At 40.2% G+C, this 12,671-nt stretch overlaps 2 protein-coding genes across 3 annotated transcripts; one reads left to right on the top strand and one right to left on the bottom strand.

The window, feature by feature from the left end:
• Positions 1 to 1,634: 1,634 nt before the first annotated feature.
• On the top strand, positions 1,635 to 7,802 carry ddx55 (DEAD (Asp-Glu-Ala-Asp) box polypeptide 55). Its single transcript, XM_086301514.1, has 14 exons — positions 1,635 to 1,862; positions 1,944 to 1,994; positions 2,652 to 2,738; positions 3,007 to 3,098; positions 3,898 to 3,960; positions 4,228 to 4,377; positions 4,790 to 4,982; positions 5,058 to 5,140; positions 5,321 to 5,452; positions 5,546 to 5,638; positions 5,730 to 5,844; positions 6,926 to 7,094; positions 7,210 to 7,496; positions 7,574 to 7,802. Exons 1-14 carry the CDS (start codon positions 1,755 to 1,757, stop codon positions 7,721 to 7,723), a joined length of 1,773 nt encoding a protein of 590 aa, XP_086157640.1. The 5' UTR covers positions 1,635 to 1,754; the 3' UTR covers positions 7,724 to 7,802.
• Positions 7,803 to 12,142, bottom strand: eif2b1 (eukaryotic translation initiation factor 2B, subunit 1 alpha). 2 transcript variants are annotated; one of them, XM_086301517.1, is made up of 9 exons: positions 11,839 to 12,141; positions 11,650 to 11,751; positions 11,078 to 11,214; positions 9,963 to 10,079; positions 9,754 to 9,866; positions 9,597 to 9,665; positions 9,428 to 9,503; positions 8,085 to 8,210; positions 7,803 to 8,001 (listed from the first exon to the last, which is right to left on the bottom strand). In XM_086301517.1, exons 1-9 carry the CDS (start codon positions 11,849 to 11,851, stop codon positions 7,846 to 7,848), a joined length of 909 nt encoding a protein of 302 aa, XP_086157643.1. In that variant the 5' UTR covers positions 11,852 to 12,141; the 3' UTR covers positions 7,803 to 7,845. The 2 variants fall into 2 exon arrangements, with proteins under 2 accessions (XP_086157643.1, XP_086157641.1); XM_086301515.1 differs by having other exon boundaries at positions 9,428 to 9,665; positions 11,839 to 12,142.
• Positions 12,143 to 12,671: the final 529 nt, after the last annotated feature.

Below are 12,671 nucleotides of genomic sequence, written 5' to 3'. Positions count from 1 at the left end.
TAAATTTAGAGGAAAAAATGCATATAAATAATTCACATTAATATCCAATGGGTTTTACATGAGAATTATACTTACGCGTAAGCTCTACATCATAACTTGCACCATAACCAGAGCCTCTTTATAGCAGTATGTCCTAGCCTTCTACATAACTTGATATGCACTTCCTGAGAAATGTAACCACACGTCGGGTGGACACATACCACAAGGACTTGGAATGGCATGGAAGGTTGCAGTGTAGGCATTAAAGGAATTTCCTGTTAGGATGTAAATTTCCTTTACAAGCTTTAAGCTTTAGAGTGCAAGAGAGGGCTGGTATGAATATAAATATAAACTTTAGGAATTACAGTATATAAGAAATTGTCATGTGTAATGTATTATGATGTGTCCCTGATGTGTGGATATATGATTGGTGCTATGATGCTGCACATCCTCCTTTCTGCTTCATTAATGAGCAGGGTGAGAAGATTCCTGCATCTGCTAGCATTGATGTCTTTAGTGAATAGAAGGCTGCTGCCAATGACCTTCTGTGTGGTACTTGGTCAGTGCATTGCCTTTCTGTCTGCACCTGAGCCATGATGAAAATGCTACAATACAGAGGTCAGCCTGCTCAAGTATCCTAGGTAAGTAAAGATAGTTTTCCAGATGACAACGTATTTTATTTGAATCCCCATTTACTTGAAACTGGTGATAACCTCTACAGCAGCTCCTCCAAAGTAGAGGGGCAGGAACTCAGTCCTGTTTATTTTGTCCATGACAATCCACTCAAAGCACTTCATAACTATAGGAGTTATTAGGTGATGGTCATTCAGGCATGAATGCTGCTGAGGTCTTTGGAACAGGACTGATGGTAGCAGATTTAAATTGTGTTATCTTAGCTTGAAAGAATAAGATGTCAGTCTGTGGCTCTGAGAGCACCTCTGCGGCCAGAAAACAGGAGAATCTCTGGCAGAAGAAACTAAAGCAACTGTGTCCAGAGAGGAAGCCAGAAAAGCTTTAGTTTTCTAAAGTGTTTCCACATGAACTGTTTAGAGAAAAAAGTACTTTAACAAAAGTACCAATAATATAATATGAAAACACCTGACTGCTGCCAAGCTGCTGCTGCAGATGTTTAAGATTAAACTCCATTTAAGTACTTTATTGTCCACTAATGGATCCTACTCAGATGTCTGTGGTGGCTGTCCTGTGAGGAACACAACAGCTTTCCCATCAGAAACACTACATATTGATTTTTTTTAAAGTATATTTAAAAGCAGATGAATTAAAAAGATTGAGGACTGTGACATAGTTAACCGTATGCATCTACAGGAGGATAAAAATGAATGAAAAATGTATGTAATGTAAAAATGTACATTTGGTGAACCAGGTGATTTTCCAGAGATGTTAAAAGTGCTGGTGGAGTATGCATCTTGCAGCTTTCACTTTGGTACGTTTTTATAGATATCTGTTTTTAGATTTTGTTAGCTCTCGCTTTCCATGGCAAAACACCACTATTGCAGGGTGCCCAGAATCTGTGGCAAAACAATCCTAAATCATAATGACAATTGCATTGTTCAGGAGAACGACCAGCAACTGCAGGAAGGTTTTATTTATCTTGTGTACAGTCACTGGGAACCATGCAGTTTGGAGAGCTTCTGTTCCCACCCGGCGTGTAAACAGCAGCGGACCCGGAAACAGGAGCAGCGTGGAGTGCGACTGTAGCAGACCCACTGTGAACTACTTTAGCTTCGAGCTCTGCTGAATGTTTGGTTTCCAGCATGGATAATACAACAGACGGGACGTGGGACAGATTACCAGTTAAACTCAACGAGAAGATTTTGCAAACGCTCGATGAACTGAAATTCACACACATGACACCTGTACAGGTCAGTGAACACTTTCAGCCCGTGGCTCACACCTCTCCTCAGTAAACACTAAATCTGATCTGTTGGAATTTTCCCTTCTAGTCTGCCTGTATCCCGCTGTTCATGAGTAACAAGGATGTGGCTGCCGAGGCGGTAAGTGCGCCATTTAACCATTAAAAATAAAGATCACTGAATTTTATTATTGCAGATGTTTCAGAGTTATGGTAAACATCCTCCCATCCACCCGCACATCCAGCCAGCCATTCAGTGTCACGGGTGTCTGGATCCTCTCCCAGCTGTCCCAGGGCTGCAGACAGGGCACACACTGGACAGGTCGCCAGTGTGTTCCCGGGCTGACAAACGTGGTGACCATCCATGTGCACAGTATACATTATACCGATTAACCACCACTGCAAGTACTGACATTTGAATTTAACTGGACAGGAAAAATTGTCTTGACAGGGTCATTCCATATAAAATCCACCCAATCTGGAAAAGTGGACCCCCAGACATATCCGCTGGTTGTTGTATTTTCAATGTATGTTATAATAAATCATGCTATTTTACCTTAAGAATGTGAACTTTTTCAAAAACCTCATTTATCATCAATAATTTTAAATATGGGTTTTTGATGCTGCCTGAAAGTAAACGCAGAAATAAGCTTCCGGAATCTCAGAGGTGATGTAACCACCTCAACCTGACACCCCCGTCTGCCGCAAGGTTATCTGCTCAGCACACGTGTAGAGAGTGGTTGTCCTGTGAGTTATCGCAGCAGCCTCTTGTAGCTCACTGAGTGTCATTTGATTGCAGGTGACTGGGAGTGGAAAGACGCTGGCTTTTGTCATTCCTATTATAGAACTCCTCCTGAAGCGGGAAGAGAAGCTAAAGAAGATGCAGGTAAGATTGAAAGCGAAGCAAAGATGGCATTTAACCCCAGTTTAAAAAAAACAAAACAATAGGATGACTAGCAGTGTTTGAAGTAATTAAAATGAGCTTTTGTTCTTTTTTGTGATATTGTTATAGAGTTTAATACCTCCTTGATCCTGAACAGCTGAACTCTGAGTTATGATAGTTCTTGATATTTTACAGATAATCTGTGAAATATACAAAGCCTCAACAATATGATTTGGACACTTTGTTAAGCCCCAAATAATGTCTTTTGCAGGTTGGTGCCCTTGTGATCACTCCCACAAGAGAACTGGCCGTACAGATCAGTGAAGTGATGGAGCAGTTTATTGAGAAGTTTCCACAGTTCAAGTAAGTAGAAGATACAGTGTGAAAGGGGTGTTGTATATAATACAAACCCCTTAGTTAATAAGATGAAAAATTCTTAAAGCCTATTTAAATGAAGTGTAATGGTAAAAAAAAAAGTGTGAAAGTGAACATGTTTGGTTGCACTCCATATGTCAGAAAGAGCAAATAGTGGATGGAAATTTGTGATGTGCTCGTATGGTGAAAAAATCTGCCTTTAAGAGTGTGGTTAGAAAAGTCCGAAGTTGGTGAGGGTGGCCTCTGCCTCTACAGCTATCCTTGGATAAAACTGGAAACTATTCTAATGGCCGTTAATTCATTATTGATATATACTGAGGTGTCAGAGGTTGTCAAATGTCGTCATCATCATAATCTAAGAATGAAAGTGTTTTAGATTAATGTCGAAATTATCCCAGTATATAATACTGGCTTTAATAAATACCTGGCATTATATAGCAGACAGGAAAAGACCATGGCGATGTGCCCATTTACATATGTGACACAGTTACTGTGGTACTGTCACAGTTACTGAAAGAAATATAAAACTGATGAATGTGTGCAGACAGAGGATATACAATGTGTAATAGGTAAAGTTGCCACTCTGCTCCTTAAACAAATAGCAGTGCATCACTGATCATGTTATTAATGTGAACCTATGTCACCCACAAAATACAAGTAAAACCCCTTGAAAAACATAATTATTATTTTAACTGAACTGTGACTGAAATAGTAACCGGTTGTATAAACCTCTACTTCATTAATGATCAGAGAAGTCTTTCATGTTTTCCCACTTGGTATTTTTCAGGCAGATTTTACTTATCGGTGGCAGTAACCCAGCAGAGGATGTGGAGAAGTTCAAGGATAAAGGGTATGCGATGATCTGAGGGCCTTTCCACTAACACACAACTAGCAGAGTTTTTCAGCTGGACTGAAATATATCCATTATAAGCACAATGATCCACAATCTTGTTCTGTTAAGAAGTAAAAATTGGGCTGTGTTAATGAAATTAGTTTTTCTGAATGGCTCTTCATATCAATGGACCCAGGAGTATTATATCAAAAACTCCTGTGCTATCCATCACAGAATCATATTAAAAACATCCAAACCGCTTGAATTTGTGCATCTGTGTCTCAGAGCAAACATTGTGATTGCGACACCGGGACGCCTCGAAGATATGTTCAGGAGAAAGTCTGATGGTCTGGACTTGGCCAGCTCAGTTAAAAGCCTGGATGTGCTGGTTCTAGATGAGGCCGACAGGCTGCTTGACATGGGATTTGAGGCTAGGTATGGAAAAACTCTTAACATTTATTGTTTTCAATGCCAGAAGAAATTATCCTGAGGCCTATAGCACCTCTTCAGAAAGCTACTCAAATGCATATGAAACATGGAGCCCACAAAATGAATAGAATTTCACTTGATGGATAGAATTTCACTTGCCAAAATAGTCAAAAGGACTTTGCTTTTTAATGCTTTAAAGTTGGACATTTTAACATGTGAGTCTATGGGAATTGACTCAGTTTTGAAAAAAGGTCTAGTGACTGTTAGAGGAACTGCAGTTTTTTGTGCGTCACTGCTGGTGAAGTCTAATGTTAAAGCACAGAGCACGACAATAAGAACTATCCAAATACTTTGTGTGTTTGAATTTTGTAGTGCGTTTTAACTCGTTATGGGTAATAGTCTGTATTTGTGTATCCAGTCTAAACACCATCTTAGGTTACCTGCCTAAGCAGAGACGTACAGGCTTGTTTTCAGCCACTCAGACCCAGGAGCTGGAGAAGCTGGTGAGGGCTGGCCTCCGCAACCCCGTACGGATCACCGTCAAAGAGAAAGGCCTGGCCCCTGCTGCCACCGCCCAGAAAACCCCTTCCAGGCTGTCCAACTACTACACTGTGAGACAATTATTTATTCATTAATGTAGAAAAGTGTAGCAATGACACAAAAAAAATCTCATGCTTTTATTTCAGATTTGTAGAGCAGAGGACAAGTTCAACAACCTGGTGGCTTTCCTGAGGCAGCACAAGCATGAGAAGCTTCTGGTCTTCTTTAGGTAAGTTAAAGCGGTACACAAAAAAACTTGGTAGCTTTCAACTTTGCTCGTGTGTTGTGTGAACCACTGGACTGCAAACTCATTGTCATGACAACAGTTTCTTTTATTGGAAAATGTTTTTCTCCGTGACATGTCCGATTAGGTCTGTTATGACACGATTCCTTGTCATCTCGTCTTCAGTACCTGTGCTTGTGTGGAGTATTACGGTCGAGCTCTAGAGACGTTGGTCAAAAAGGTCACCATCCACTGCATCCACGGCAAGATGAAACATAAACGCAACAGTATCTTTGCTGACTTTCGGAAACTAAAAAGGTAAAATTCAGTTTGTGTGTACAGATACAGAAAATATGGCTGTTTTGGGGGGGGGGGATTCGTACATCATTTTTTTGCTTGTGTGTCATGCAGTGGGATCTTGGTGTGCACGGACGTGATGGCCAGAGGCATCGATATCCCTGATGTTAACTGGGTGCTGCAGTATGATCCTCCCAGCAGTGCCAGGTGAGTCAGTACTAACTACATAACTGGATCTTTTGGTCACTGTATGCACCTCTTGTTTTTGCATTTTATTTATTTATTTGGTCTGACTCAGTGCCTTTGTACATCGATGTGGGCGAACAGCAAGAATCGGTAATTATGGCAATGCTCTCGTCTTCCTGCTTCCAATGGAAGAAACCTATGTTAACTTCCTGTCCATCAATCAGAAGGTGAGTTCAGCAGAAACTGAAAGTGATCAGTAACTTTTCACACCACCTCTCTGCTCTGGTTGCTCCTAACCGAGAGTCTGTGCTAGTTCAGCATACTTGAGACCTCTTTACTTGTATGGTTCACTTACTGGGGTGGCTGTAGCTCAGGTGGCAGAGCAGGTCATCCACTAATCAGAAGGTCGGTGGTTCGATCCCAGGCTGCATCCTGGCTGCATGGCAAATATCCTTGGGCAAGATACTAACCCCGTGTTTGCCTACTGGTGGTGGTCAGAGGGCCCGGTGGCGCCAGTGTCCGGCAGCCTCGCCTCTGTCAGTGCACCCCAGGGCAGCTGTGGCTACAATGTAGCTTGCCATCGCCAGTGTGTGAATGTGTGTGTGAATGGGTGAATGACTGAATGTAGTGTGAAGCGCTTTGGGGTCCTTACGGACTAGAAAAGCGCTATACAAATGCAGGCCATTTACCATTTACTCAGAACATCAGCAGTCGGGTTAGGTGATCACATGATCATGAGGACTATGGAAGTAAACAACCTCAGTATCACAGCTCCTTCATTGGATTACTGTTGCATATTTGTAATTTGTTCAGTTGTAAAAAGCAATGTGTTTTTTAAATGAAGGTCTTTAACCAACATTTAAGAAAATGTAAGCCCCCTTTCACCTGCATGCTCAGTAGTGTTAAATGATCTGTAGGCAAGTAATGTCCCACACCTTTAAAAATCCAACCCAAGTACAAGGTTTAAGTTTACTAGGATTATATTTATATGAAAGCTCAGAATTATTTTAAAATTGCTTGCAACCAAAAAGGAGAAAAACAGAAATAAATTTGCTGTTGATAATATTTACCACAGGATTTCTAAAAGTACACATTTTTGCATGTTTTGGTTTCTGTCAGCTTGTCCTTCACAATATATTCAACTGTAGTCACGCTTACTTTTTAAAAAAAAATTTCAAGTAATAATTTCCATCAAATTGCAAAGGAAATTCTTGGAAATATTTTCCATTCACAGCTAAATTCTTCAGAAAATTATAAGGTGCACAATATGGAACCTGCAAAATCTCATCTTGTTCATCTACTCCCCAGTGTCCACTCCAGAGGATGTCCCCAATAAAAGACGTGGTGGATGTTCTGCCAAAAGTGAAGGCCATGGCTCTGGAGGACCGGGCCATGTTCGAAAGAGGGATGAAAGCATTTGTCTCATACGTCCAGGCCTACGCCAAACATGAATGTAGCCTCATCTTCAGGACCAAAGGTTAAAAAAAACAAAACAGCAAGCACATGTGTAGAGCATCCTAAATATTATTCAAATACAAATTTGTTGTATCCACAAACAGACAAATGTAATGTGTCACATTTTCGATGTCTAGATCTGGATTTTGGCTGCTTGGCACATGGCTTTGCACTTCTTCGCCTGCCCAGGATGCCTGAACTGAGGGACAAAAAGTTTCCTGATTTCATTGAGACGACAGTGGACACAGACACCATCCGTTACAAAGACAAGAACAGGGAGAAGCAGAGACAGAAAGCACTGGCTGAGCTCAAAGATAAGACTCCCTTTCCTAAAAAGAACTTTATAAAGAATAAGGCCTGGTCTAAACAGAAGGGCAAGAAGGAACGCAGGCAAAAGATGGCAGCCAAGAGAAAGCACAACGAGGTATTTCCGTTCATTCATCATTAATGTTTAATTAAAGACATCTGATGACTACAGTTTTAACTTTTGTGTTTTTGCAGGATTCTGATGTGGATGATGAAGACCTGAAAGAGCTTTTAGATGACACTCGTCTCCTCAAGAAACTAAAGAAAGGCCAAATCAGTGAGGAGGACTTTGAGCAACAGATAACAAGTGGAGCAAAGTCGAAACACAAAACAGAAGAACCGTAACAGTTTGGAAGAAGACAATGGACAATATAACAGCTATTCAGATGTATCCACCGGAGTTGAATTAAATCTCTGACACACATTTAGTTTTTGTTGGTAGTTTTTATTGGAGAATTGTGAAGCAGTTATAAATAAAGTTTGATGAGTTCATCGCTGACTGCAGATGGGGTAAGGACTCCCAGGTCAGTGAAGAGGAGGGTGATGAGGGAGGGAGGTGTGTAATCAATAATTGGATGTTCTTCTGACAGGTTCTTTGCAGTCTTCAAGGTGTCTGCTTTGTACTGTTGAGCCCCAAAATAGATATGTAAGGAAAGCTTCTGAATATAAAATAAGGGGGAGAGAAAGAAAATCTGTACAGTTTTACCTTAAATTTATCTGGCACGTCCTGTTGGTTGAGCGGGTACAGACGTACGAATTTGAAACTCTCTGCCACGACGTAGAAGGGCTTGTTGTGTGCCTTGGAGCACAAAGCCATCTGATAAGTGCCGATCTGCAAGACAAAACACAAAAGTCTATTATTGTATCACAAGCTGTGTCACATTTATCACTTTTAGGGTGAACAGAGTGCAACCCGTGTCACAATTTTAAAATGTCCCATAAAGACAACACATGCGAGCAAACATTAAGTTACGGTTTTAAACAGACTGTATATCGCGGTCTCAAACTCATATATTGAGGTGAATAATTATAAGTCAATTTGGCACTTGAAGTTACTTTTTTGTTAGAGAGGATTTGTGTGTTGTTGAGTGCAATGTTAAGTTCTTTAAAAAGCAAAAAAATGATTTAATACAAAGGCAATATGAGCAGAAAGCACAAACAGGGCTGGCTGTGTTAGAGTTATTTGTTAAGAAAACTATTTTCACTAGCAGTCAAAAACTAATGTGTACACTTATGTCTGCATTTTTTTTGTTTAATACGAACAAAATTATAGCAGAACTGCTACCACGTGTGGTCAGAAAGAAAGTACCAATTTGTTTTTTGGTAGTTCACTGAAAGGCTTCAGTTAAGAGTGAGAAAAACATTTTTTTTTTGCCTTGTTATTCAATATTTGAAATTTAAAAACACAAACAAACAAAACACTACATTCTCAGAAATATCTGTGGGTGTTTTGTTGCTTGTTTGGGGTTTTTTTTGTACTACTCAAACACTAAAGTGGCCCTCCAATGAGATGACAGTGCCAGCAGTGGCCCACTGCTCATTTCAGTTTGATACCCCTGCTCTATATTAAAGATGTAGCTGCCATGATATCACTGAGGCATCATTGGTTAGCGAAGCCCTGTTATGAAGCTGCAAACTAAACATTTCCATTGTCTCCATGTTGGTGTCTTAAAACAAGATATGAAAAGTGAGCAGAGCCACACAGTAAAGCATACCCTGCTTTATCGGGACATTGATGGAGACAATAATTTATAAAATGATCAGAATACAACACAGAGAACCCTGTGCTGTAACCTGACATGCACCACGTTACAAATGTAACTACAGATCACCTTCAACACACTTGGTTTATCATAAAGCGTCATTTATGGCTTGCCTAGACTACAAAATGTTGTGACGTATGGTTTGGAGTTGACGGCACTAATACAAAAACAAGTAAAGAAAAACAGGAGGCCAAGAGAGGCCCAAAGAAGAAGCAATAACCAGCATTTTAACACTGATTTGAATTTGATTCAATTGAAGAGCATCTGAGTTTTTACTGGAACACACCTTATTGATGATCCCACCACTCTCCACAACTCCCTCAGCACCAACGATGACTAGATCCACTTTTTCCAAGACGTATCTGTAAAGAATGACAGAAAATACAAAACTAATGCAAATGACATTGACAAGAGACATGACATTAAAATCAGACGTTATTAACATCTGTATCCACCCCACAGCTGCGTCCAGCACCACCGTTACTGGAACATTGAGTTTCCTCAGGGCTTCTGCCATGTGTTGCCTGAATAATTTTTAAAAAAAAAGGACATTATTGAGCCTGTGTCCTTTCAGAGTAAGACTACAGTACAGTATATAGACTGCTCCCTCACCCAGCTGCATCAGGCTGTGATTCAGTCACATAGACAGAGAATCGTTTCTTCTCAGCTGCAGCTTTTTCCAGCACCCTGAGGACAACTCTGGAGTAGGAGTGAGTCAGGATTTTCTGAGAGAGACAGGGAGAAAAACAAAAATAAAAAAAAATGCATCACTGAACCTTTTCCCTGTACAGAGCAAGAATTAGGTTGTGTTCCATACTTACAGCGCCATCTTTGATAAAGGTGTGACAGAGCTTGGCAACCTTGGTCCTTGACATGGAGATCTTCTCTAAAAATAGTTCTCCTCTCTCCTCCATCACCTTCTTACAGCGAGACAGGTCCTGAAAAGAATAAATGTTAGCATCTGCCTTGGATTAAGATAACGGGTCTGATCATGCAACCTCTTTAAATCTGGCCAATCTCCATAGCAGTTCCAGCAGGACTGCTATTTCTAAGTTCCTTCTAATGGTCTTTTTTTTTTTCTAAAATCTTGCATTTGTGCATCTACAATGTGTGCTAGAACTTCTTTGATTTGGATTCCTTTTTGGGAAGGAGAATGACATTTCAAAACTGCCAAGGACGACAAATAAAAGGCTCAATAAAACATGGTGGAAGCAGCATAACGGGAGGGGTCCCTAGTGAGCTTGGCTTCCAGTGTCCCTAGGTCACAAATTTTTATTAGTGATGTGAAAAACAGAGCTGAATCTATACTGAGGTATGCAGAGCTACAATTTCTGCTTACAGCAAAAAACAGCCACATCCAGCAAAGTCCCACAGTGACCCAAAACACACTCTAAAAGTAGCGCTGGAGTTTTTGATGGTCAGGAAATGGAATATCCTGAAGCTGTTGGTTCAATCACGTTATCTTAACCCGATCAAACTGTGTTTCACTCACTGAAGACAAAACAAAATACAGACCCATAAACAAACAGTAACTAAAGACAGATGCAGTAATGGCCTGGCAAATGTCATGAAGGAGGAAACACATTCTTTGGTGATGTCTGTAAGTTCCAGGCTTCAACCAGGCATCGACTGCAAAAAAGTATGAAAAATAGTCACAACTACTTTCATTTGTCAAATTGTGACACCTCCAAACCTAACAGTTTTTTCTTTACTTTGATTATATTTGTTCTCCTGTATGAACCACAATTTTGCTGTAGAATTGCAGTGTCTCTTTTAATAAAGTTCTTTCGAGAACAGTAGCACTTGCACAGCATCCATAAGGTCTGACTCGGTAACGTACAACAGATCTGGTAGTGCTCTGATGATTTCACTCAAGTTATTCACGCTTAATCTTGTTCAATGTTTGAATGTCCAACGCCAAACTGTCTTCACTCACCTGGTGCTCCAGAGATGTGAGGCTTATGAAGCGCAAGAAGAGCTCCCCTCCCGAGGAGACAGCCACAGAGGAGTCCACTCCTGTAAGGCAGTCTGTGGCTGACGTCAGGCTCTCCCTCAGGCCCAGGATTGTTTCACCTGAAGGGGGAGAGACAGCTTTGTCATCCTAGTAGTTCCTTACAGTGCTCTTTGATTGATTGATTGATTGATTGGTAATTTATTTCAACATGTGAACAATATACAAGTACATTTAGAAAAGAAATAAGAGAGAAAAAAAATACTATACAAATTACATACAAAAATCTGTGAAATCTTTATTTCATTTATGGTAGAAAAATAATAATTCTTATTAAAACTGTACTTGACATGTGGGCTTCAGTAACTTTTTAAAGCACTCTAGATGCTGTTTTCAGATCTTGGCCCACATGATTATCGCAGAGAAACGACAAAAAACACTATTTACAAATTGAGAAAACACAAAAAGGCTATATTTCACGTCTTCTTCTCCACATCCAAGCGAGAATAAGAAAAGCCGAGAGGTGTCTATATTAACACCAAGGGCTTAACACTAACCTTTATCTCTCTTTAGGAATTCAAGCAAAGTGCGGATAGCAGCAACAGCAGAGGCCATGTCCGGGTCTTTCTTCATCTGATCCCTGAAATACTCCACCAACTCTGTCCCAGAGATAGAGGCACAGAGATATCCAGTTAATATTTCTAACACAAAAAGCAGAAAATTATTTTTAAAATAGAGTAATTTACCTTCGTTGTTCATCCTGAAAGCAACAACAGCGCCTAAAAGATAACCACAGAAGATTTCTACAGGTTTCAGTCAGTGCGCTCTTTCTAACACATGCCAGAGCGGCTGACTCCGCTCACTGTCTCTTTCTTTCAAACGAAAATATTCACAGCGCTTGAAATATTGTTTTAAGTCAGCCCCACTCTGAATGGCAGCAAAACCCCGCTGAACTCTGTCTAAAAGTTGCTCCTGTCACTATTTCCAACTTACACACCATTAGCTCATCCTGCAGAAGGCAGGTTGACGTGTCGCAGAGTAATGACGTAGACAAAAACGTCTCCCAGACGCCGTGCCGTTCACGTGAAGTTGGAAATGTGACTTTAATTCGTTCATGTGTTTTTTTTTCTGTTTTCGTTTGTTTGTTTTTATAAACCACAAAATAACAGCAAAGATTGTAAAATAGTAACATAGTAATGCAGAATCTCCACAAAGTGAGTGAAATGACCATAAAGCAACAACAGAGAGATAGAATTGTCTATTAAAACCTCAAAGATATTCACTTACCTATAACGAGAGACAACCGCACCATACGAGAGTCAGAGACAAAACAACTGGTGAGGAACCATTTGAACTTTTTATTGGTGTCAGGTCCATCCATGTTAATGAACAGTACAGCACAGACATTTAATAAGTTGCTTATTCCATTCTGTAATGTAACTTAAAGGACATATAAGTGTTTCTTAGTGTGCTCTGGGCACAGTGGGTATAAAGAGGTACAAGAGCATAAAACAACGTTTATTATGAAATTATTATAAAATATGTCTTCATACCAGCAGTTATGATATAATGACATTTA

This window comes from Aulonocara sp. 'chitande type north' Nkhata Bay, linkage group LG7 (genome assembly GCF_057382095.1).
Source record: "Aulonocara sp. 'chitande type north' Nkhata Bay isolate Kocher_YH1m ecotype deep benthic linkage group LG7, A_spYH_male_GT1.1, whole genome shotgun sequence".
Lineage (NCBI taxonomy): Eukaryota > Metazoa > Chordata > Actinopteri > Cichliformes > Cichlidae > Aulonocara > Aulonocara sp. 'chitande type north' Nkhata Bay.
The sequence above is the reverse complement of the archived record's forward strand: the minus strand, read 5'-3'. Positions and strand labels throughout refer to the sequence as shown.

Excerpts from the sequence above, each read along its gene's own strand:
- eif2b1 (XM_086301515.1), bottom strand. Across the intron at positions 11,215-11,649 it reads ATTCCTAAAGAGAGATAAAG|GTGAAACAATCCTGGGCCTG; the intron begins GTTAGTGTTAAG and ends CTCCCCCTTCAG. Across the intron at positions 9,666-9,753 it reads TCACAGCCTGATGCAGCTGG|GCAACACATGGCAGAAGCCC; the intron begins GTGAGGGAGCAG and ends AAAATTATTCAG.
- ddx55 (XM_086301514.1), top strand. The coding sequence starts at position 1,755 with ATGGATAATACAACAGACGGGACGTGGGACAGATTACCAGTTAAACTC. Across the intron at positions 7,095-7,209 it reads CCTCATCTTCAGGACCAAAG|ATCTGGATTTTGGCTGCTTG; the intron begins GTTAAAAAAAAC and ends TTCGATGTCTAG. Across the intron at positions 7,497-7,573 it reads CCAAGAGAAAGCACAACGAG|GATTCTGATGTGGATGATGA; the intron begins GTATTTCCGTTC and ends GTGTTTTTGCAG.